At 43.7% G+C, this 25,422-nt stretch overlaps 4 protein-coding genes across 4 annotated transcripts; 1 reads left to right on the top strand and 3 right to left on the bottom strand.

The window, feature by feature from the left end:
- Window positions 1-6,430: 6,430 nt before the first annotated feature.
- N7458_002791 (uncharacterized protein) lies at window positions 6,431-7,877 on the bottom strand (the record flags this gene model as incomplete). The annotated part of the gene is made up of 3 exons (XM_056906174.1): window positions 6,431-7,137; window positions 7,279-7,610; window positions 7,804-7,877. 3 exons carry the CDS (start codon window positions 7,875-7,877, stop codon window positions 6,431-6,433), a joined length of 1,113 nt encoding a protein of 370 aa, XP_056770281.1.
- Window positions 7,878-17,639: 9,762 nt separating this feature from the next.
- N7458_002790 (uncharacterized protein) lies at window positions 17,640-19,232 on the bottom strand (the record flags this gene model as incomplete). Its single annotated transcript, XM_056906173.1, has 1 exon — window positions 17,640-19,232. The coding sequence occupies one exon, from the start codon at window positions 19,230-19,232 to the stop codon at window positions 17,640-17,642; it is 1,593 nt and encodes a 530-aa protein (XP_056770280.1).
- Window positions 19,233-20,764: 1,532 nt separating this feature from the next.
- Window positions 20,765-22,378, top strand: N7458_002789 (uncharacterized protein; the record flags this gene model as incomplete). Its single annotated transcript, XM_056906172.1, has 1 exon — window positions 20,765-22,378. The coding sequence occupies one exon, from the start codon at window positions 20,765-20,767 to the stop codon at window positions 22,376-22,378; it is 1,614 nt and encodes a 537-aa protein (XP_056770279.1).
- A 1,248-nt stretch (window positions 22,379-23,626) lies between these two features.
- On the bottom strand, window positions 23,627-25,260 carry N7458_002788 (fungal specific transcription factor domain-containing protein; the record flags this gene model as incomplete). The annotated part of the gene is made up of 2 exons (XM_056906171.1): window positions 23,627-24,763; window positions 24,817-25,260. The coding sequence occupies 2 exons, from the start codon at window positions 25,258-25,260 to the stop codon at window positions 23,627-23,629; spliced, it is 1,581 nt and encodes a 526-aa protein (XP_056770278.1).
- Window positions 25,261-25,422: the final 162 nt, after the last annotated feature.

Raw genomic sequence — 25,422 nt, 5'->3', positions numbered from 1 at the left:
ACTATAAGGATAGACCCTACGTTTTTAAAGCTTCTTTATAATAAAGATAGCTTACGAGGCTCTACTTACGGAACTTAGAATTGCTATTTTATGGAGTATTGTGATCTTGGTAGAGCATGTTTTGTTATATTCGTAAGGAAATAGGTCTAAATGAGTGTAATCCGGTAGATACCGGCAGAATTCTGGGTGCCCGGGCCGTACGGATGATATAATCAGGCTACACGTAGCCGTTAGGATCACATCCTCCCCTACTAGACGGAAGCTCGCCCACGAGCTTTTCGCTTACCCTAAAGGGCCTGATAGCTTGCGAATATAGCCACCTGTTAGGCACACGTCGCAGAGGAGCCGTACGCACGTATCTATAAGCGGAAACATAAAGAAAGAATAAGAAAAGAGTGTAGCTGATTGCTTGTAGTAGGGTTCGAACCTATAACCTACAGGGCTGAAAGCCTAAGGTAGGATTTTCCGAATAGCTTTAATAAAGCCTAAAACGGCAGTTTCCTCAGAGCCTAGTCGCAGCGGGTATAAAATCCCCCCTTCTACCTACTACTTCTCACTTCCCCCCTTCGCTATCTCTAACCTCTCCCTATCGGCCTGTTCTATCAGCCTATAGCGCATTTTCATCCCCTTCTAGGCGCAAAAGCTCCCTGTTATACCCTAGAACCTCTGATTCTATCCTTCCGCCTATAAGTAAGTTTCCTAGCGCGTTGTTTTCGATAAAATCGGTCGAGATTTAATAAAGTAGGTATACTAACGCTAACTATAGCAGACCCCGATAACGAGCTTTTCGTCCCTCTTTCGCCTACTATAGACTAGAATACTTAATACCTAGCCTAAACCTCTCTTAGTAGCCCTGCCGTGACTGCAAAGGTTAACCTAGACCCTTATAGTAACCCCCTAATAGACCGTTTTATAACCGAACGGGACCGTCGACTAGTATCTTTACTTCCTATCACAGACGTAGACTAGCGTAGTAACAAGGCTAAGGATTGCAAGGGTATAGGCTAGCTTCGGGCTGCTTAGGTCTAGCAGGTCGGTTCTATTACTCCCGATAGCTACGCGTATATATCCTACGGCAAGGGCTTCGGTCTATTTATAATCTATCGCGTCCTCGTCTTAGATAGAGAGCTATAGTTTTCGGGCGCTTACGCTAACTACTCCTTTAACGTAGGCGGTAAAGGCTGTTCCTTCTATAAGTATCCTTCAATCCTAATCCTTCTACCCGCTTTTGCTAACCCTAGTTGTTAACGTAGGTTCTAAGGCCGACCTATTGCCCGAGTAGATCCGTTCGGAGCTTGCCGAGCAGAATCCTAACTATCCGTTCCTCCGTAAGCTAACCGAGGCTAATACCCCCCGTTCGGGCAAACGTTAGGCTCCTAGCGCTCCCTCTAGCTCCCCTATAGTTAATACCCTCGCCCGATTAGCTAAGAAGGCCAAGACGCAGGAGGCTATCGTAGTTAAAGGAGAGGAAGAGAAGGAGGAGAAGGAAGAGGAGGCTGTCGGACCGGATAAGGTCGAATTCCCCTTAGTCGACGCTCCTATCGGCCGCTATTCTAACGAGTAGTACGCTTCTCCTCTAGATAATAAGCGTTTCGGCAAGAAGAAGACTAATTAGGATATTATCCGTAAGGCCCTTAGCGTCCTGCCGGAGACTGCTACTCGCGTTATAGCTAACTACTAGTCGCTATACGTATATACTCGTGATAATAGTAAGCTTCCGGATAAGTCGGAAGAGGAAGTGGAGGAGGAGGACTCCGATAACCCTTTCTACGGTATATACTAGTAGATAAGGTCCGTTCTTCCCTAGTAGTAGCTAAAAGGCCCTAATAGAGTATCTATCGCCCGTCCTTATTTGTTTATTTTAGCCTAAGAGGCCCTAACAGATACATTTTCCTGTCCTTACTTATCTAGTCTATAGGCTATAGAAATATAACCTTTTGTGACTATCTTCTTCCTAGTAGATTAATTCGTAGACTTCTTCGTAGTCGTAGACCTTCCTAAGGGGACTACAATAGCTAGTAGCCTGTTAAATAGTGTACTTTCGTAGGCGTTAGCGTCCTGCGGCTCTTTCGTACCTTGCTAAGGAACGTCTTCTTCAGCTATACTCTGATTACCCTAATTAGAGTCTTCCTAAGAGCTTTCGGATAGGCTTGCTGCCGAATCCCCTGTGCCTCTCTCTACGGCTATATCCTTTCGCCTTCGCTTAGCCCGATTTCTTACGATTCTCTTAGCGATAACATAGTTAGCGATCGCTTCCTCCCCTACTAGCTCGTGGCGCGTACTATTATGCCTAAAGTCGGCCTATTCTTCTCGAGTAAACGTAGATAATTCCGAGTAATCGGGGATACTAGTCTTATCCTCGAGTACCTTCCGTACTTCTTCCGGTCTTCGTAGGCGTAGGCCTATCCTCTAGAGGGCAGCTTTTACGGCCGAAGACGCCTATAGCTTTGTTAGATTAGCTATATTTGCTTCTAATAGCCGGGATCTGTTAATAAGATTCCTAAGTACGCGGCTAGACGGCTCCTCGAGAGTATATATTCCGAGTAGATAGGAAGATAGGACTCTATAGGGCCCGAACTACTTACTCTCGAACTTCTTCCTACTTTCGTTTCGAACTAATACCTAATCGCCCTTTTTAAAGCTCGTTTTCGTGACCGCACTATCACGGATACGCTTCGTTCGAATCGCTCTCGCGAGTAAAAGCTTATTTGCTTTCGTCCGAGCATCCGCTATATTCTAGAGCTCTTCGGTTCTCTCGCAGAAGGGCAATACTTTCGTAGACAATTCGTCTCCTAGGAGGTATAGTTAGATTCTATACACAAGGTAAAACAGGCTATAGCCTATTATAGTATACTTATAGAACCTCGTAGCGACTATCGCTTACGTAAGATAGAGATCCTACGCCCTAGTCGGTTTCCCTATAAGGTATTTCGTGAGCATTCGGCCTAGTAGTCTATTCAAATTCTCAACTTTCCCGTTCGTTCGCGGGTGATATAGTGTTATTATACAGTGCTTCGTCCTTATAAGCTATAGATAGAACCGGATAGCCCTAGATAGAAGGTTCGGGCCGTTATCTAAGAGTAGTTCTATTAGGGCTCTATAATTTACGAAGATCTAATCGTGCAAGAATTGACCTAATTCTTCCTCGGTTGCTTCCTAGAGGGCTTTCGCGACCGGCCAGCCGGTAGCATAGTTAATTATAGTAACTATCTACTTATTACTATTCGGCGTCTTTAGTAATAGTCCGATTAGGTCAATTCTCTATCGCTAGAAAGGGCGGATACCGGCTATAACTATATATTAGGCTGGTTCCCTCTCTAGATTCGTACGCGAACCCTGCGAAATTTAGTAATTCGGGCACGAACGTGCTAGATCTTCAATATTATACCGTAGTTAGGGCCACTACGCTCGCGGACGGAGTATACCTATTAGGCCGGGATAGCCAAGATAACTAAATTCCTTATATAGGCAGTTCAAGAAGTCTCTACAGAAGATCGGCTCTAAATACGGGGCGTAGAGCCCGTCTTCGTAGACGAAGATAAGCTTTTAGTCTCCTAGGCTACCCTCGTTATCCCGTAAGCTTAGCTTTAGTACAAATCGCTTAATAGCTGCTACCACAGAGGGATCCACTAGTAGTTCCTAAGTCTCTAAGAACTAGCGGATTACGGATAACTACTTATCTTCGGGAACTTTTATAACCGTATAGCTAATTACTTAGGCGATAGCTAGAGAAAAGTTCTATATTAGTCGGGATTTCGATATATTAGCAGGCCTATCCTCTACGAAATCGGGCCTACGGCTTAACGTATCAGGGACTACTACGTCCGATCCCTTCCGATACTAGATACGCAAGTTATATTCCTGAAATTCAGCTACCTAGCAAGCTAAACGCTTACTATAGGTCTTAGTAGATATTAGGTACTATAGACTCGCGTGATTAGTGACGATCGTCGTCTACGTGCCGTTCTTAATATAGCGATCCTATAGACGTAGGGCCTCCTTAATCGCTAGAAGCTCCTTCTCCTAAACAGGGTAGTTTAGCTTAGCCCCTAAAAGCTTCCGGCCGTCGTATACGATTAGATACAACTTTCCGTCTACTCCTATCTGAAGTAGGACTATCCTAATCGCCTATTCTAACGCGTCTATCTTAATCACAAACGGTTTCGATAGGTCCGGTTATACTATAACTAGAGCGTTTATAAGCTTCTATTTAAGAGTACTAAAGGTACTCTCGCACGCTATCGTCTACCGAAGAGGGTAGAACTTATCTCGTCGAAGTTCCTTGTTAGTTTCTTTAAATAATTCGTGTAAAGGGACGTAGATTTAGGCGAATCCCTTAATAAATCTACGGTAGTACGTAGTAAGGCCGACAAATTAACGTAGTTCGTGTACGTTTTAAGGTTTCGGCTATGTACGGATCACGTCTACCTTTGCTAGTAGTAGCCGAATACGACTAGAACCTACGATATAGCTATAAAACTCTAACTCCCTCGCCGTAATAACGTATTTACTTGGTTACGCGATTAATTAGCTATTGTCAAAGCGGAGAAATCTAGTATGAGATTGTATGCCTAGTGGGGAGGAAAACAGCCAACGGAATCAGATGAATTCGATCGATTGATTAGACCAAAAGGAAAACAAGCAAAAGAGGAAAAATAGGGGCAGGTTGAGCTGTCCCCAGGCGGGGTAGCCGAGTACTCCGGTGACTTGACCGGTGTCTGCGAAATACCCGCAAATACTAGCAAAGTACATACAAAAAAGGCGGTAGGGATTCGACCAATCCCGAGTCACCGTAATAAAAGAGAGTCCACATTCTTGACACACCCCCTCAGCGAAATTCCTTTAGGAGTTTAGGAGTTTCGCTGGATGAGCTCAATTACTCATTCAGCATGTGCGCGATATCCTCCATGCCTAATTGCCTGATAAATCTGGCAAATTTTTGACGAGGAAGAAGCTTGGTGAGCCCATCAGCTGCCATCTCATCGGTTGGAACCTATTTGACCGGTATTCTTCCTGCTTGCACTTCTTGGCGGAGCCAATGCTGATGAATATCAATATGTCGCAACTTTGTTCGAAGATAAGGCGCTTCCTTAGTTAAAAGCTGTATAGTCTGCTGATTGTCACACTGAATTGCGACAGGGTGACCTAGATCGAACATGATTTGGTTGAAGATCCGAATCCACATACACATCGATTTGCCTGCTTCAGAAATAGCGAGCAATTCGGCTTCGGTTGTGCTAGTGGTAATCGTTCTCTGCTTGGCGGCCTTCCAGTCAACTAGGCCCCCAAACAGTTTGCACAAATAGGCACCTGAACTTTTCCGATCGTGATTATCACCGTATAAGGTATCGCTACAGAATTCAACACTAGGCAAATTGCTAGTGTTGCGATGGTAGCAGATAGCTCTGTACCGTGTTTAGTACAAGTATGCAATAATCAGTCCAATTGCATGCAGATGATCGGGAGAAGGATTTGACAGAAATTGGCCTAAATGCGAAGTTGCCTTAGCCACGTCAGGCCTGGTAATCGTAGTTGCATACTGCGCAGAGCCTACTTTAGAGGAATACTCCAAGCGGTTTTCATCCGAAGCATTACCATCAAAAGGGCGCAAATCTGCTATGGAAACTGGAGGAACTTCGAGCTTTCGCACTTCGGTAAGATGGAACTTGTGCGCCATTGCATTGATGTAGGCATCTTGGCACAGCCAAATCGCACCTTTCTCCCTATTACGGAGAATGCGGATGCCCAGAAACCACTATGCTTCGCCCATTTCGCGAAGTTCCTATGCCTTATTAAGCCTTTTCCGTACATCCTCGGCTTCTTCCCTCTGGCTGATGTGATTGAATAGGATTAAATCATCAACATAAAAGATGATAATAAGCCCTTCTCTGACGAAAAGGCAGAGATCTTCCTGAACAACTTTGAAACTAATCGAAATAAGCACCCTGGAGGCTTCCTGCTGCCATAATCGTGGCGATTTGCGAAGCCTATATAGAGCTCTAAGCAGCTTCCAGCACCTTAAGCCCTTGCTTTTAGGGAATAGCCCAGGAGGCAGTTCCACATACAATTCGTCAGGCAACGGGCTGTTCAGAAATGCGTTGACCGCATCCCATTAAGTAGTTTCCAAGTCGAATTGAGCAGCTAATGCGAATACGAATCGCGTAGTTCGGATTGCAAGAGTAGCCGAATATTTTTCATCTAATATAACCTTCTGGAGGTCGCCTCTCACACATATTCGGGCTTTGTGCTTGACCAATAGCCTATTGCTATCAAATTTGTATGTGAAGACCTATTTCAATGGCAAGATTTGCAATGATTGGTCCGTTGGCCTGTCGGTTTCGACGAAAGCTCCCTTTTGTCTCAAGGTGTTGACCTCCAATTCGGCTGCTTTGGTAAAACCTTCGCAATGCGGATGGTGGAGCATCTCCTTCTAGGTCTGCGGCGGTGGAGGGAGGTCGTCACGCATAGGTCGATCTTGGGAGCTTGAGAAGTTCATTGCTGCGTGAAACGCTAGCAAAATGCCTTCGTGGTTATCCTCATCTTGCCCCCCATGAATCACTACATTCATAGCTGCGTGGTGCTGGCTTCTCTTCCGGGTACGCTTGCCCGTTAGAATATTACCTTCCGAGAGGTCTGCTGTGATATCCCTTGGTGCAATTGTACCTCTCTCTCGATAGCCCTCTGGCAAATCGGATGAAATCATCTCATGTAGCTCGCTTTGCAGCTGATCTCCAGGTTCGAAATTCTCCTGGCGAATACCCACCCCCTCAGCTGGAACGGGAGCAGTACGCTCTTGAGTAACACGGCCATCATATCTCCCTTCCGGGAACGCCCCGGGGACCTCTCCTATAGTTTCTCGGCTTGAAACAGGCGGAATATCGCGTGAAGGAGTAGGCGAAGGTGTCGGGAGAAGTGTATCTTTAATTCGAAGTATAGAGAGCGGCTTTGAAATGTTGAGTTCTGGTTCGTCGTCGCGAACGGGCATTTCTTCTTCATCCGAGCTTTCCGTCTCAATCTGGCCTCCCATCCCAATTCCCCAGGGGTCTATGGCAGGGATTGTAGCTAATTGAGATGAATCCTCTTGATTACTATCAAATCTAATGGCCTCATCGAAGATTACATCTCTCTCATCACGAACTGCACCCGTAGCAGGAAACCAGATTTTCCAAATATTACTAGCCACGTAGCCAACCAGATAGCCCAATTAAGCCCTTGGAGCCATCTTATCCTTCTTAGCTAGGCCCTGGGTTCGAACCCATGCTCCGCAGCCAAAGATACGAAGATTAGAGAGGTTAGGACGAATAGGGCCTTGTGCCTTAGCTGACATAGCCTCCACCCATAGGATCACAGTACGACCGTCTTGTAGCATAGTTAGTGTCCGGTTGATGATATATCCTGCTGCTTTTACGGCCAAAGGCCATAGTGTTTTCGGCAGGTTTGAGTCAAGTAGTAACCCGCGGGCGACTTTGATAATAACACCACCAGCTCTCTCGATGAAGCCGTTCTGTTCGGGTATACCCACTACGCTAGTTTCCCATACAATCCCTTCCTCCTCGATCCATCTCATGAACGAATCTCCAAGGGTTGGTTCTCGATCGCTCTTGAAGACCCTAACATCAATGCCAAATTAGTTCCTGCATAGTGCAATTGCACTAATAATCGCCTTTACGCATCCATTTTTCTTGGCATGCGTTTCAGTCAAATAAAACCGGATACCCTCGAGATAGAGATAGGTAATCCACTGATAGCCATTAAACCCAGGGTCCAATTGCATAAGATCGCAGTGAATACGGCCAAATTTACCATAGACACGAGATCTTTCCGCTAGGCGCCGCGAAATCTGCCGCTGCGCTTTTGCCTTCTGACATGTAGCACATTGTTCAGGGTTTGACTAAGGAGTTTCTCTATTAATCGGCTTCAATTCAATGCCGTCAACCATTTCGGCGAGCCGCTCGATTCGACGATCGGCAATGTGGCCCAATCGGCGGTGCCAGGTTTCGGCGGTTGCAGGTTTAGATGAAAGACCCGTTGCATAGGCAACCCTTTGAGGGCTATCTACCCCTTTTGCCTCAAGAAGGTAAAGGTGCATAAACTGAATACAAATGGCAACAGTTTTTCCTTCTTTAACTACTCCTGGAATAGCACTGTTGAAATGGAAGCCCCTGCTTGCGATGTCGGATAAGGATACCAAATTAGTAGTAAATTCGGACGAGTACCAGGTCTCTGGTAATATCCCCCATGTCGACTTGCCTCTTGCATCAGTCAGCCGAACTCTAGCTTTGCCTACCCTAGTGGCAATTGCTGTTCCCATTCCAAGGCTGATCTCCCTTGTGGCTGGCCTGAAGGTCAAGAACCTCGAGCGATCATTGCACACGTTCACATTGGTCCCAGAATCAAGAAGCCAACAATGCTTGAGAGGATACGCAACTGCTGCGTTTGCCACTGCATTAGGAACCGCAGCAGCATAGAAGGAGATAGATTCGGTAGGAACATCAAGATCATTAATAATAGAGAGATAAGCAGTTAATACTTTTTCCAGTTCCGAGGCTCTTTTCTGAAGCTTTCTTAGCAACTCTTCCTGCTGATCTTCAGGAAGCTTCTTGATTCGCTCTTTAATCTAATCAATTACCTTTTGCTTCATTAGAAACCGCCATCTTTTAGTGATTCGGCCGCAATTCCTCCAATTATGGCCTGATTTCTCGCATATAATACACGTTTTGGTCTGATTATGCGAGTATAGAACCAATTAGCTAGCAGATTGGTTAGAAGATTGGCCCTGATCAATCTGATTAGCTGATTTTCCATTCAAAGTTGCGTTGAAGGAGACTCGATCTACCGAGCTTTAGATTGCTTTTGTTTCAGGTCGATGCTTTCGGTACGCCTCAATTGTTTCTTCGAAAGTAACTTCAAACTCGGAATCGGACAGTTTATTCTTCCAGAGGTCGTAAAAGAAGGGCTCTTCATCCTTAATTGTGGTCAGAAAGTCCCAAATCGGTGCTCGATCCTTCTTCCGCAGCGTATCCGAGAAGCAAACGTCCGGTACTCCGCCTTCTTTTAACTCATGATACAACGATATCCAGGTAGAGAGCTATTTTTCTTGATCAATGTTGCCCTTCGGATTGGTGCACATTAACCTCCACGTTTCTCTTAGGCGTAGCCAACGATCTTCTTCGCCAGTGCCGAATTTGCCCTTTAGCTTTAGCAACTGGTCACGCGGAGATTCTAGGCCAAGAATCAGATAATCTTCCGTCCGATCAATTCGCTGTATAATCAGCTGTGCGAGCGTATAGAGCTTTCCTTTTATCTCTTTTGCCCTTTTCATCTCTTCCTTATAGTCAGATTTTAGCTGATTCAGGTAATCTCTCTCATCTTTCGATAGTTCCAGCCAATGAGAGGCCGATTCGCGAACTGTTTGGTGATCTGGAGGATTCGTAGCTAATAGGATAGGCTTGATTTGATCGTTGGAGAGATCGGGATTGACGTATTCCCATATTTCAGCGCCCTTAGCTGCAGATTTGATGTGCCCCAGCCAAATTCTCCACTAGTCTTGGTGACGGAGTTTTAGGTCCCATCCTGACCCAGTTGACGATAGCTTTTTCTCGTTTTCTCCCATATTTGTAGTACAATTCAGAGGTAGTTCGAACAATTGATGGGTTAAATCCGGGTCAAGCGGTGCGGCCGACGAATAACTATAGTATACCCAAGGGGTTATTCGAATTGAAGATTTCAATGGCTTTAGTAGCAAGCGAAGGAAGCGTAGATTAGCCCAATCTTGCGATCGGGCTCATAACTATCAAAGCGGAGAAATCTAGTATGAGATTGTATACCTAGTAGGGAGGAAAACAGCCAACGGAATCAGATGAATTCGATCGATTGATTAGACCAAAAGGAAAACAAGCAAAAGAGGAAAAATAGGGGCAGGTTGAGCTGTCCCCAGGCGGGGTAGCCGAGTACTCCGGTGACTTGACCGGTGTCTGCGAAATACCCGCAAATACTAGCAAAGTACATACAAAAAAGGCGGTAGGGATTCGACCAATCCCGAGTCACCGTAATAAAAGAGAGTCCACATTCTTGACAGCTATTCTAGAGCGTAGAGAGCACCTTCTCTAGGTAGTCGTAGTAGTCTTCTATCGAATCAGAGTAAATAAGGATATTATCAAGGTAGACGACGACGAAAGTCCCTAAAAATAGCCGTAAGACCTTATTTATAACCGTCTGGAAGATTACAGGCGCGTTATAGAGTCTAAAAGGCATTGCTAGCTATTCGTATTTACCCTAAATCGTATTAAAAGTAGTCTTCTTAATCGACTTCTTTTCTATACAGATCTGCTAGTAGCTAGAAGTAAGGTTAATCTTCGTCAAGACCTTTGCTTAGCCGATACGGTCTAATAGCTCGTAGATCTGTAGTAGGGGATATCTGTTCTTAGCCGTAAGCTAGTTCAGAGCCCTATAGTCGATACACATTCGCCACGTCCTATTAGCCTTCTTCACGAAGATAACCGGGAAGCCCTATCCGCTAGCGGACGGTCGAATTAAGCCCTTCTATAAGAGTATCTCAACCTACTATATCTATTCGCGGAGCTTCTCGTCCGATATCGGGTACGAATTAATATTAACTAGAGCAGCGTCGCCCGTATTAATCTTATAAGAGGTAGTTCGTTTAGGTAGAAGCGTCTCCGGTAGTAAATCCCTAAATACCTCTAGGAAACGCTTTAAAATCTATCCGATTATCTCGTCCTCGTATCTAGGTAGCGCGTATTCGCTTCCTTTCTCGGCCTATTATAGTATAAAGAGTATTCCCTCGGTATTTCTCTTCCGTATTACCCTAGTAGCTTACCTCGCGCTTAGAAGGTTAAGCTTCCTTTCGGCTAAAGCCTGCTCGTTACTCCCGGGTAATAGTTCGATTCGGTACGTTTTAAAGCGATCTCGTAGCCTTATAACTAATATAACCTAATTAATCCGAGGGTTTTAGGACCGGAGAAAATCGCGGCCGAGGATAAACTCGTATCCCGGAAGCTCTAGAATCTATACTTCTACGTATCTACGCTAAGAGGCAAGGGTTATAGGGACCCGAATAGATATATTTGTGTATAGTTCGTTCCCGTCGGGTATCCTAATAGCGAGGGGCTTACTATAGCGTTGTACTACTAGCCTATCTAGTCGTTTAGTAACGGTAGAGGATATAAACGTGTATAATGCTCTATAATCTAATAGGGCGCGAATAGTCACGTTTATCCGTAGTAGGCCTAAGATAGCGCTATAAAATAGTAAGGCCTTACTAACCGTGAGTAATAAGGCGTGCTTTAGCGTAGGTTCGTTATCTTTTAGGTCTAGTCGGTCCTTAGGTAGAATCTCCGCAACTTATAAAGCTTTTCGGAGGTAGCTAGCGATTACTTCGATATCAGCTAGGCCCTCTAGTTTCCCGATTCCTCTAATTACTTCCGATTACCTCGTTCCCTCCTTAGTTTCGGATAGTTCCTCCTAATATACCTAATCTTATTGTAGTTAAAGCATTTCCTTCTCTCCTAATATATTAGTTTAGCTAGCATCGCGGACAAATCTATCGTATTACTATTATTCGGAGCTTATCTCGAGTAGAAGCTCGCGAGAGTAGCTCCCTCTTCGTAACTCTTAAAGCGCTCTATAATATCGCGGAGATTAGTCGGGGGATTTCGCTCCTCTACCTACCGACGCTATAGGTATATTTAGGCGCTATCTCGTAAGAATTTAATAAAGATCGGGTCCGGAATAATCTGTTCGTATTTAATCGCGGCCTGTTAGAGCCGAGTAGCGTACTCTATAAACGGCTGCCTTTCTCCCTGTCGGAGCGTTTTAAACCGATTCTACCTCTTTGTAGCACTAAGGTATTCCGAAAACTCACGATTAATCTAGTCCTTATAGCCCTGCTAGGTCGAAATAGTAGTTTCGTATCCTTCTACGATCTAGCGCTCGTAGCTACGCTAGCTCCTTAGAGCTTTCTCTATTAGTACACCGCTAGCGTATATGATCTTCTCTCGATCGACTAGAGCCGAAGCCGAGAATTCGGCTACTTGCTAGAAGTAACGCTCGCAATCGTAGAGATACTTGCGCGCGGCGTCTCCTTGAATCTTCCCTATGTAATCTCTAATCTTAGGGATTGTCTTAAGAAGAGCCTATTTCTTATCTGCTTCCGCACGATCGTTTCTAGCCGGGGTAGCCGTCAGCGTAGGCTACGTAGCTATAGCTCTCGTATTCGCTTCTACGAGCTATATAAAGTAGACGGTTTCTCTAATAAGGCGCGCGGTAGTATCTCGATCCGGTGCGGTCCGCTATAGGTAGAGATACTATTAGCCTATCTCGTACGGTAGTAGAAGCAACGCTACCGTTGTTAGAGGATCCGGTAGATCCTGGGCGTGAGGATTCGGGTCCGGCTAGTTAGGACCTTAGGCGTTCGGGTCCTACGGTTTATAGGCCTAGGCGGCCTGCTTATCGGTTAGTGCGTATAGGAAGTGTTCTATAACGATTGACTGTTTAATTAGAGGGTAAAAGGAGGTTTCTCGCTGATTTCTTCTGCTCGAAGCGTTCTAGTTAAAGCGTTCCTTTCTAATACTCTCGTAGTTTTACTTTAGCTCGCTTACGGCCCTAACTCTAGCCGTGTACGAGCAGAAGGATGCCCTACCGGAGGAATCGTGCGTAATTAGGTCGCTTAAGCCCCTTTTTGCTACGTTACGCGCCTCGGGAAGGGAAAGCCTACACTACGGTGAGGGTTTAAGGTCACTATAATGTTGTTCGAAGCCTTCTCTCCTGACGCTTTCGCTCGCAATAAGGCCTATCTAGCGATCCTTCTACTACGCGATCCTCTCCGTTGATCGTGAGTTTAGATCTTCTAGGGAGGCCTCTCGTCTCTATTCGAGAGCGATCTCCCCCGGGCGGCCGTAGAAGGTCGCCCGTTTTTAAGGGTTTGCTACTATATGTGATCTTGGTAGAGCATGTTTTGTTATATTCGTAAGGAAATAGGTCTAAATGAGTATAATCCGGTAGATACCGGCAGAATTCTGGGTACCTGGGCCGTACGGATGATGTAATCAGGCCACACGTGGCCGTCAGGATCATAGTATCGTTTAGCTAGGCGTCGCTACTATAGTATATATATATGTTTTATATACTAAATATATACTTACTCTATCCTAGACTTAATCTATATAGATAGTGTTAGTTAACTAATATAGAGTACTTGCTCTATTAAGTTTAACCTTTATATCCCCTGCTTATAGGATCGTTTTCCTTTTTTCCTTCTTGTTTATCGAGGATCTTATTTATATACCCTACTACTACCTATAAAGCTACTATATAATATTAGTTAGGAAATTATAGATATAATTAGTACGTAGGATATCCTAGGATTAACTATACGTAAATTAATAGTTTCGCCTCTTTTTGCGAAGATCTTACGTTAATATAGTGATTCTACGCTTCGATATATCTATAAGAGCTTATATATTAAGGATAGAGTAACTACTTTAATTTATAAGTAGAGACTACTATACTATCTAGAAGGGATAAGTCTTGCTAGGATATAGCGTGAATACTAGTTCGATCTGATAAAAAATATCGATAATTAATAGATTCGTGAAGTCTATTTCTTTAACAAGAACCGGGAATAATATCTGATTATATGCTATATATACGAATAAGCTAAGCTTTTCTAGAGTGTACGATATCTTGAAATAGATCTCGCTTTTAAGATAGTTTAGGGATAAACTAAGGTTTTCTTAATCTCGGGGTAGAATAAACGGGTAAAAAGTAAGGTTTTGTCCGGTGCTCTAAATATGCTAAATATATACTAACTATATACTAATACTAGGATTGAATACCTATATCTATGCCTTTATGAACCTTAAAACTCGAAATACTTACCGAGTACTTTTTGAGAAAATCTTCAAGATTCTTGGGGATATTAGACGAAAGCCGGTTAGATAGGTATATTAGCTTAGAAGAGATGATTCTTGCAAGGGAATTCGGATAGTTACTATTAATATATATAAAAAGTAAGTACCTAGTAGGCTACTTATATACTTAATATATACTTAATATATATCTAAACTATACTAATATTCTTTCTCCGTCTAGGGCTTAGAGATTACCTTGTTAGCCTAGACCCTCGTTGGATATAGTTAGAATATCTTTAATATATACTAATCCTATACTAAACGTACGTGAAGCGAGCCTTTCTTAAGAAGTTTCCTAGTTATAAAGCTACTGCGTCTATTAATATAATCTAGAATGTAAATTTAAAGGTAGAAGTTATTCGAATTATGGATGAAGTTATAGAAAAGTAGCTAGAGACCGAAAAATAGTTTTAGAACAAAAAGGTTAATTAGATTCTTACTAGAATAACCCTAGAGGTATCTAAGATTCCTATTAAATAGTGGATTAATACTCTATACTATACTAGAATTAGTGAAAGTAGTTATTTCCACGATAACGAGGTAGTAGGCCGAAAGTAAGCTTTATTAATAGCAATCCTACGGTATTTAATCCTCTTTATTATATATAAAGTATATCACTAATCTATGAATAATAGATACAAAAGATATATATAAGAGATAATCTAAAAGAACAAACTTATAGAAGAGCAAGGTCTTTTCCTGACTTAGCGATCTTAGAACCCCGTGTATCGTATTGCTAAACAAATTCGCAAAAAGGGTTTATATATATAATTAATATATATTTAATATATACTAACTTTATACTAGATAAGCGCTATAAAAAATCTGCTAATCGTCGTATTAGTAATTCGCACCTGCCTTAGAACCTAGTTAATCCCTATAATATCCTTAACCCGACAATATAACTACCAGAGCTTCTAGATATTTCAGATACGGCTTCTATACCTGCTTCGGAGATAACTAACGTAAGCTTAGTATATAGTTAATCTATATCTATATCGCTATCTACCCCTTAGGGTAGTTTAGTTTTTAATAGATCGTCTAGAATAGGGCCGTAGGATAGTATATCCTAGTAGTTAGGTTATACTTAGGGATTCGATAATGAAGAGGCACGGCTATAGTAAGAAGTTACGGAACTTAAGAGAAAGTAAAGGATCTTAGCCCTTCGAAGGAAGAAGGAAGAATTATTACGGAGTATAGAGTTAGGTAAATCTTTAGTATAAGTTAAGAATATCTTGAATTTACTTTTAGTATAAGTTTAATATATATTAAATCTACTTTTAGTATCTAGTTTATATATATTCTATATAGATAAATAATAGAAAATTTATATAAGGAGACCTACGCCTAACTAAAGGGACTTAAAAGTATTAGAGGATAAGTCCTCTATCTCTACCTCCTCCTTATCCTTATTCTCCTCCTCCTTATTATCGTCCTTATTATCTTCCTGCTCGTCCTCCTCTTTATCCCTATCCTTATCCGGGTCTAGTATATAGGGAGCAGGTAGGCTACCTCCTCTATTACTATTACCTCTATTACTAGTAGTAGGGCTAAAACCCGCGAAGGGAATAGGATTCCTAGAGACGCTAGGTCTATACTATATACTATTAGTATATACTTAATATATTATTTCTATATATATAATATAGACTTACCCGGCGGCTACGATAACTAGAACTCGGGGTTGCTAGGGCCTGCTAGTAGTAGAAACGAGTACCGTATTATACGGCAAACTGTGTATTAGTAGCTCTATATAGATTATTAGTATACGTTAAATATATAAGAGTTATATATAATAAGTATATTAATCTTATATAAAACGTAGAGTACCTAGAGTACTTACGTAATTCGCTCTAGAGCAGAGGCCTAGTATCTAATCTATCTATTGTTAGGGCTGCGTCTAGGCTTATAGAGGTAGCTAGTATCCTGCTAGCTACCCTATAGGACCCAACGCTTAATAGCGTTTTAGCCCGTAATAATCTCTAACTAGGTCTTTACTCGGCGGTTAGGGTTAACGACTATATCGTAGTTATATTGTTAGTATATATTTAATATATCTAACGAATAGATACTTGCTAGCTCCGGAATATTCATTACGGATATATCGACGTAGAGTAGGTCCCTCCGAGAAGACTAGACCGTATATTTAGGACGGAGGGTTAACGATAATATTATAGCTATTCCTCTTAGTGTTAGTATACGATAACTATACCCTTAGTATATTTAGATACTACGTATACTCCTGTGTTCTCTTTATTAAGAACCTTAGCCGGATTTAGAGGCAGGATTACCGCGATATCTACTACTTTGATATTATAATAGCGAGCGCCTATAGCTAGAGCTACCGTATATATAGCTAGCTTCTAGCTAGGATTATTATCAGGAATAGGCCCTATATATAGTTAGCATATTAACAGCATATACCTCTAGGCGATATACTATACGTATATCCTAGGAGAGGGTCAGGGTTAGTAGCGTTTAAGACGGTAGTGTTGTTAAATTCGGCCCGGGTTAGACCTAGGCTAGGGAAGAGTCCAAGATTCGACATATTAATAAGCTAGAAGTATTTAGTATATACAAAATATATAGAGAAACGCGTTAGGGAGTAGAGTAAACAGATATTCTAACCTTTAGTAAACAAAGTAGGTAGTAAGGGAAGAAGAAGAAGGTGGTAGTGTTGTGTTTGTGTTAAAGATATATCTCTTATTTCTTTATTAACACTTTTTACTTAGAACCCTACAAAATCTATATTTTTCTTTCAAACCTGGTAATTTATTAATAGCAAGGCTATTTCTTTTATAAGTTTATAAATAATTAATTCAAAGAGCCTTTATAATTATCATATAATATAGTATACAGAGTTGTATTGAGTTGTATAGAGATATAGTATATTTTAGTAAGGAGAAGGTTCAACTTTAGTTAAACCCTGCATAAAATATATAAAAGTAAGCATAATAACTCATCGGGACCCAAAATATTTTGGGTCCCGGTGAGATCCGGCACCTTATCGGGACCTAAGATTAGTCAGAAAATTTTTGGGTCCCGTTGAACTTTTTTAGGTCCCGCTGAGCTAGAACCCGATAGGGGTTTCTCCGCGGTAAAACCAGGAAGATTGCTTAGTAAGCAGGAAGAATTCAAATTAGCAATCTGGACCCACAGGCCACATATGCCGACAAGTCCCTATATATTAATCCGCTAGTTAGACGAAAGGATTAGTTACTAGACTAGATAATTAAGAAGATCTTCTAATTCTAATATAAATCTTTATCTCCATTTAAGTATTTATATAAAAAAGCTATTAGAAGATACTAATTAGATAAATTTGATTAGCTAGATATTAATAATCCTAGCTAATTAGATCTAGCTAGAAAGTAAGATACCTTTTTAGCCTTTATACCGAAGAAGGATGCTAATAACCTCTTTTAAGAAGATAATAACCTCTTTTGAGAAGATAATAGGATAGCTATAAGTATAATTAGAATCTCTACTAAGTAAAGTAATACCTAGTACTATAATACTAGAGCCTCTATTTATATTATAAATAACAGAAGTCTACTATAAGATTTTGACAATAATGTAATTAAATATTAAGCAGTCGTCTAGGAAGCACGTGCGTCTATCCCCCGTTTAAGCCGCGAGGATCGTGGCTCTCTAGCATTTAGGGAAGTCGTTTGTGTGTTTGATGAACTTGGGTGGTGATAGATATCCGAATCATTCATTTCTAAGGATCTTTCTCGGCGTCTTATTTTGGGTGTAACTCATCATAGAGATAACCCACAAAAAAATCCGGAGCAGAAAAGGAAATTGGGCCAGCTGTGATACAAGGTCGTTCAAGTCCTCACGTGAAAGCTTATCTTCAACCGGCTCTAATATTGTCTCTGACGCGGGCATCTCTTCGACTTGGGATCTCTCTGCCATATTTTTGTGATTCTCGTTCTGCAATTTGAATGTAGTTTCCTTGTATCTTGTATGCCTTTGTTCAGATGGATTTCGAAAGGATGAATGATCAGACCTGTTCCGCGCTGAATATGACGTAACGCAGTTTCCAGTCTTCAGCGGTTTTTCATTTATTGTAGCCTCCCCTGCTGTAGTTTCTTCTGCTTGGGGGAAGGATGAGATCCGCTCCGATACTCGGGTGTTGGGAAATCTCGCGTTCGCCATATGGTCGGTTGCAGAGAGGCCAGTATTGTTCTCTTCCACAGCCGTGGACGTGGTCGCACTGTCGTCTCGCGAAAAGGGAGTCGTGTCCTGGAAAGATATTGGGAGCATTGTAGGTAGTTGTGGCGGAACAGCTTCCAAATTGAGACGTTCCATGTCAAAGGGTATGCCTTGTACAATAGCATCCAGTCTTCTTGTGGCTTTCTCCCGTCGTGGATTGACCATCGTCAGCGAGACTCCTTGGCCCTTGCTGAGATCACTTGGAAATTTCAATAGTCGCTTCACATGGTCTTTCATGCGGTCATGCTTGCTTTCAAGCTTCCCCTGGATTTCAATTCGAATGATGAATGGTTTCTCGTTATGTTCAAGTGTGAAGGCTGTCTGGATGGTGTTGCAGTGGGTAGTCTGGGGTTGGAATTCATCCTCGGAGAGCTCCCATTTGAGCGTGCGATACACAATATCTGCGGGATTCTTTCTAAGCTTTGAGCCTTGAAGAATGCTTCCAGTAAAAGTCCATCGACTATTTTGCTCAATGCTTTGTTCGTCGTCCCAACCTAAACCTCCGCCCCCGTTCCCAAGCACCTTGACCTCGGGGGTTAGATGCCTGGTCCTTTTAGTTGTCACTTTGGTAGGCTCTCCTGTTAGCTGCCGGGGGCCAAAGTCGTGGGTCAATCGGGGAAGGCACATGGAGCGCAAGGCCTGGTATTCTTCATTCTCATGGCGCATGGTCATTGACCGTTCTGTTTCATGAGATTTCGGTGCCAATCCGGATCTCGATCTGCCTTTGTAGGCCGGAATCTCGACTGTTGATACGAGCAGTGTAGGCATTGCGTCGGATTTAATTGTATCTTTGACACCAGCAGGATCTTCAAGGCTCACCCACACAGATGCACTGGATAACCGGCAGTGCTTTGATTGTGAGAAACTGAAATCCATGTATAAAATGCCGGCCTGGTTCTCAGCAGGGCCCAACACGCCCCACTTCGTTTTCGAAAGCCGAAATCGACAGTCAATTTCGACCCGGCGCAGTTTCTGTGAGCATAAACTCACATTGGCCAGATGGTCGAAGGAGCTGAAAGTCGAGCCATACCGGCGAGCGAATCGAGCCGTGGGCCGACGGGTGGATTGAAGTGGGATGTCGGACATGGCAAGCTACCTGTTGAGTCGGGTAGCAACAAAGAATAGTCGAAGATAGAGAACTTCCAGCGTCCAGGAGAGGCTTGAGGGTCTGAAATAATCATAGGAGGATGAATCGCCCAAATAACTCTCCACGCTCGCCCACAAAGTAGGCGTCGCAATACAATGAATAGTGATTGGTTGCTGGACAGCGCGACCCTCGCTCTCACAGCCTCACTGCGGGTAGAGACCACGCGCAATATCCCTGCATGGCCAAATTGAGGCGGTTCGGGCTGTCTGTTGGTTGGTCAAGGATGAGGGGCAACCTGCAAGGCTGTCACTGCTATTTGCTTAGCGCCCCCAAAATGTGCATGGTTGGCTTTTCACGACCCGTTGGCAGCCCCACGACTCTCCTGCCTGCCCAGAAGCTGTAATGGAGTTTAAGAATTCCACACAAATACACCACATCGTTCCGAAGCTGACCATGAAGCTCTTCTCTTAAACGCTGTGTTTGTCTGCGTCCCAGTATGTCAACTCGAAACGTGCCCAAACGCTCAAAAAAGCTTGATATAGAAAAACCCCCTCCCAGCAGTCGCCTGGACAAATTCTCAGGGGCTGCATGGGTGCACGAACATCCCTCCCGAATGCCTCTGGTCCAAAGATCCCCGACATTGGACGGGGTACGTCGACCTCCTAATAGCACTTCGCCGGACAAGAAGCCAAGGGAGATGGTTAGTGGGAGGGCCCAATTCTATTCACATTCTTCGTCGTCTTCTTCATCGGATTCTGATTCTGATTCTGGTAAACCTGGTCATGTAAACGTGGCTCTTCCCTTCAATAACATCACGTTTACTCATGAGAATCCAAATGACAACACTATACATTTCTCGCTTGATGTTGCAGATGACATTGAAAGTCACCTCGAAGAAGTGTCGCGCTTGAAACGATGGGGGTACTTCAATGAGGCAATCAAGTATTTTATGGCAAACCTCGAGCATCACTTGGATCTACCTCTGGTTGCCCTTCAATATTCCGACTTGCTCCTTGAGCAAGGGTCTTACCAAGAATGGTCAGGTTCGAGCATGAATTGGCGGTGGGATGATGGCAAGAAGATGAAATGCCTTCCAATCGGGGGCGATCAACACGGTCCGAATCTTTATCAGCTACACTCTGACGTGTTAAGGCTGAAATCAAAGCTGTTCTGTACGGGCTTTTCAGTGGAAGATTTGAACCGCTTACAGATCTACACATTTTTTGAATACATGGACAAACGGGTCGCTTCTAGACATGAGGCTGACTCCACACACGGTATTGTGATACCATTTGATTCAACGGAGGTACTGCTACATACCTCGAGAAATCGGCAATTCTCCCACTGACAAGGCTGATGGTTAATGATTTAGGTCCAAATCATATGCAATCAGCTCCTCATTGGAAGTGAAATCGAGAGCCAGGCTGAGACTGATAGATTCTCAGCCGTTAGCACGCGCTGTTGGCCTCTACTCTATAACGACCTTCTCATGGATGGCCGTATTTGGGAGCTGAGCGATCTTTTGCTCGCTATGTTCAGATTTTTCGGCTTTAGGGGGACGTTGGAACGGCTCTTCGATCAGAAGAAAGAGAAAGAGAGCAGAAAGTCTCAGATAATCCACTGCTTAGAACGGCTTTTGAAAGATTGGTCCATCGATGAATATGATGAATCCACCGAGTTGGCCATTCTGACCATTCTAGTGGCGATGTTGTACACCCTCAACAATGGCCAATCATCCTCCATGCTACCACAAGACCGCAACTTGAATTTGGCGCGCTGCGTACAACAAGCCAACCAATGTGCTGCCGATATCAAAGCTCACAGCCCACATCTGGCAAAGTCTCGTCCCTATCTGCAATGGCTATTGGCAAAAGAACATTTCAATGGTCAAGGAAATCCGAATATACTATTTTCTGAACGGTGGGAAATCCAATTCCTGCGATTCCCGGGACTAGCCCTCGAAAGAAATTCCTTGCCGAGCTACATACCTCTGGCGATTGAGAACCCAGGATGGCCGGTTCCAGATCCCAAATTTTCACCTAGTGAGAACTTACAGTGGGCACTGGAGGCATCCAAGGAGCTTCTAGATTACCGCACTCAGGCGATGTTACTCAAAGAGATTATTTGTCGCGTGGAAGATCCCCGTCTCTCGTTCGAGGAGTTGGACAAGCTGTCCGGACTTGTTCAAGGAGACCTTGTTCAGCTCTATGAGTCTTGCCTCTCACAGTATTTACTTACTACGGACAAAATCTCTTGTCAAGAGCTTCTCAAGAGACTAAGATCTATAGCTTCCCAATTCCAGACCGCGCCTGACGACGACGTTTGTGTGGCAACCCACTGGGAGGGTCTCATGGTGCAAAATGCTCTGGCTAAATTAGTCTTCGAGAATGCAGAGCTCATTGGCGAAAATGCCCGTCTAGCACAAAAGATCTGCAAAAATCTTCCCTTTTCTCAAACAATAATCGACAAATTTTCGCAGTCAATTTCTGCGGATGAAGGTCCGCCAAGCGATGGGTGGATGCAGAGGGCAGATATTCTTAAGTTGCGACAAAGGAATCGCGATTTAGAAAGGGAGCTTCACGACATGAAGCTACGCCGTGAATTCAACAGCTTTGAAGACGCGGAAAGGCCGAAGGCTGGAGAAGAAGACAATTGCAAGAAGCTGCTTGGAAAGACTTCGAACAGCTGCCGAGGCCGGCTAAATGATGCACCATCAGGTGCCCCGGACTCATCGCCGAACCAAGAACCAACCCTAGCTGAAAATACTGAGCCTAAGAGCAGGAAAATGGATGAAAAGGGGCAATCGGAGAACAAAGCTACTGAGGATTTAAATCCCATGACGAATGAACCAGACAACATTGATTGTGATACACATATTGGTGAGGAAAAGAAGCCCCAGGCACTTGAAAAGCCTCACAATTTTGCAACTGTCACAAACGCTCACGATGAGCCAACAAGGTTCGCAAAGCCTAGCCAGTACCCAGCCAATCTTTGTCAATATGAAAAAAGGACCCATTTGAAGTCTCGAGCCGAGACCGCACAGCCTTCGGGAACCTTTGAGTCTGATCAGCTCGCTCTTGAGAAGAACATCGGCGAAGAGAGTGGGAGTTCAAGACCTGCCTCTCCGGCGCCGTCATCAGGATGAGACTCCAGACTCCCAGGGGTTGGAGTATCATCTAGCCTGTATTAATGTGTTGATTGGTTTATTCGTATACTGTCCAAGCTGGCCAATAGCTAGCAGCTATGCCGCGTATAATTCTAAATACAAGTGTTCCTGGTGGCCCACTCGGGTGGGTGGCTCGCTTGGGTGGGAATTACGTTATCATTGTTCACCTAGTGTTTAGTCGTAAAAATACTCATCACCCGCGTCGGCATATTTTCTAAAGAAAAAGTTATATCCCGTTTGTTCAAAATATCCATGTCCTAGGGGAACAGGCTTGGTTTCGATCGTTCTGTTCTCCCTTTTGTATCTGTGCTGTAGTAACTTGGTCGTGAGTTACAATGCCTTCGTCGCCGATGAGTTAGTTCCCTTGCGTTAGAGCATGGAGATAGCCAGCAATTGCGTCAAAATATTAGAAGGTGCTTTTAATTAGGTCGGTACTGATAGACTACTTTTGAAGGTCCCAACAGATGGTTCACTTGACTTTTTTTCTGTAGAGATTAATCATCTCCTGATGGTGCAGAAATAAGATATAATGTTATGCTCAAATTTTCAGTCGATTTTTGAGGAGGAACTTCTAGAAAGGAAGCAGTCCTTTTTCTTTCATTTTTCTAGAACTAACTTCCGTTATTATCTACTAATATATGTTCCCGCGCCTCTTCCTATTCTAGGCTGGCTACTAAGGTGGTGTTATGATATTCTGCCATGAGGCTATTCACAGATTAGTGCCCTAGGCCCCAGAAGTCCCAAGGACCCCGCCAAGGCGGCGACCCTTCAGCGGTCAGTCGGCACACATTCCGTTGACATAGCTGAAGGGCAACCCCGTATGCAGGCCACGTTAACTGGTTACCCAGCCTCTCAGCTCAGGCGTCCCATCCTCTTGTTGACCCTCATTGTATTTCTGTTTGTGTGAAGAAGACTGTATATAAATTGGTACTGTGAGGAGTGGGTTTCGAATTCCTCAAGAAACAGAAACAGTCTTGCCACGAATTTGACTTGGTGCTTTTCGACCTTACCTGATCAACAGGCCTTCTACCCTGCAAGTAGATCTTTCTTAACAGGTGGTAACTGATTTGGTTCCAGAATTCGTATCGAAATTTTGCGAAGACTATTACAGAACTACAAACAGAACTATTTCTATACGGATTATAATCAAGGGTGGTTCGGTATTAAATTACTATATGACGTGATCAACTTCGTTCCAACCTCGGAAAAACTGACAACTTTGTACAATCAGAAATTACTAACATCCATATTGAACCAATCAGTAAAGTCCTGCCATGCAAGACCATCGTCGAAAGCCAAATGATCCAGACCAGGCTGGCTTACTCGAGCGAACGGTAAATGCATGCTGGACTCGAATGTTGAGAAAGAAGGGGCAAGATCGGGATTTTTCGATACTGACTTCGCGGATTCAATGTCAGTACCTGAGGAAGAGGATGCGGCTGGAAACAGAACCTGCTCCGAATAACCGATTTTGGTACGGGACTCTCTGGCCTTGTCTCGCAAAAGATTCAAGGCTGTCCAAACACAGCTCGTCCTACCCTTCATCTCGGCAGCCTCTTCAAAATCGGCAAGGCAAGTGAAATAATTTTCCACCGCAAACCAGGCCTTATCCGCTTCTGCTCTTCCAGGAGAGACGTGTAGTGTGCGCAGAACAAGAAATAATGCGTATAATTGAGGGTGTTGTTGAAAAAACCATGCGAAATTTGGGAAGAGATTGCCGGATTGGAGGAGGTATCCATCCTCGAGCAATTTGATAGCGGTTGCAAAAATTGACTGCGGGAGTAGACTGTATTGACAGCCACCCACGACGCCCTCTGAAAGCCATTTTTGTAGTGTAGAGATAAACTGTGCCTTCAGAACTGATATGCGAAGCAAGGCATCGGCAGCACGACATATTGGCCGGTTCATATCCGCGAATCGTGATAATTGCTGACTCATTATGTGTTCAGTTTCTTCAATCAGGCTCACTCGCACACTAAAGTCACTGGTACTGTTGGTCGCCACCGCAGATCTCAACCGCCGAGATAGGTCCAGATTCAAAATAGAAAAGTATGTTTCAGTCCACCCTTCATTCTTTGTCGCATGCTCCACCATTTGGGGGCTGATTTCCTCGTCATTTATGTTGTTTGGCAATGGAAATTCGTGGTTATGTGGTGTAAATGTTGCGTTGAAACCATGGTTCTCTGGAGCAGAAGCCTCAAGCGCAGTCAAATGCCACCAAAGGCGTCGCCTCATCTCAGTATCAAATGGACTTAACTGAAGACGAGCACCATCTTCATGGATGCCAAGCGATTCAGCGATGCGTTTGGCGAGGCCCGTGAGAATCCAAACCGTTCGGGTAGCATCATGTGTCTTCAACGCCGTCTGGTTTCGTCAGGCCTAAACAAAGCATCTAAGGAAAAAAGAATCGAACATACCAGATAGATGACAAGAGCCGTAAGAGTTAGGGTGTTGGGACGTAGTATCAATTGTGCTTTCATGAACCTGCTGTCCATCTCTTGCATGAAATGACGGAGGATAATTGACTTCCCATGGATAAATCGTTGCACTACTTGGGCCTTTGTGATAGTGGAGACTGCTGCAAAACAAACAGCACAAAGTAACGCCATTGTCGTGTCGTCTGCTTTATCAATGTTGGTAGAGGCCTTTGCTAGGACTGGCTGGATCGTGGGTATGTGCAAGATCTTGACCAGTGGGTCGAAATTTTGCATGTAGATCTCCCATAAATTCGAATATGTTTCTGATGCGATTTCAAGGTTATCCACTGGGGGTCCAAAGACGTCGGTGACGACTATGCCATAATTTGTGGGTGGACGCGCGGTCCGGGTGTTTGCGACACTACTTGTTGAGTGGGTGCTCATGGAAGCTTGTTGTGAAGTACCCTGGTACGGTTAGCGCCAGTCAGGCAAAGAAGAAAAATTTCTTACGTCCAATAATAGGCCCATAAAAACGGAGTTATCAACATAATTGCCTCTAACTTGATGGTCCACTGGCTCTTCAGAAGACTGAGTGGGCGGTACGAG

This window comes from Penicillium daleae (assembly GCF_028827525.1).
Source record: "Penicillium daleae strain IBT 16125 chromosome Unknown utg000002l_segment0_segment0, whole genome shotgun sequence".
In the NCBI taxonomy this organism is placed as follows: domain Eukaryota; kingdom Fungi; phylum Ascomycota; class Eurotiomycetes; order Eurotiales; family Aspergillaceae; genus Penicillium; species Penicillium daleae.
The sequence above is the reverse complement of the archived record's forward strand: the minus strand, read 5'-3'. Positions and strand labels throughout refer to the sequence as shown.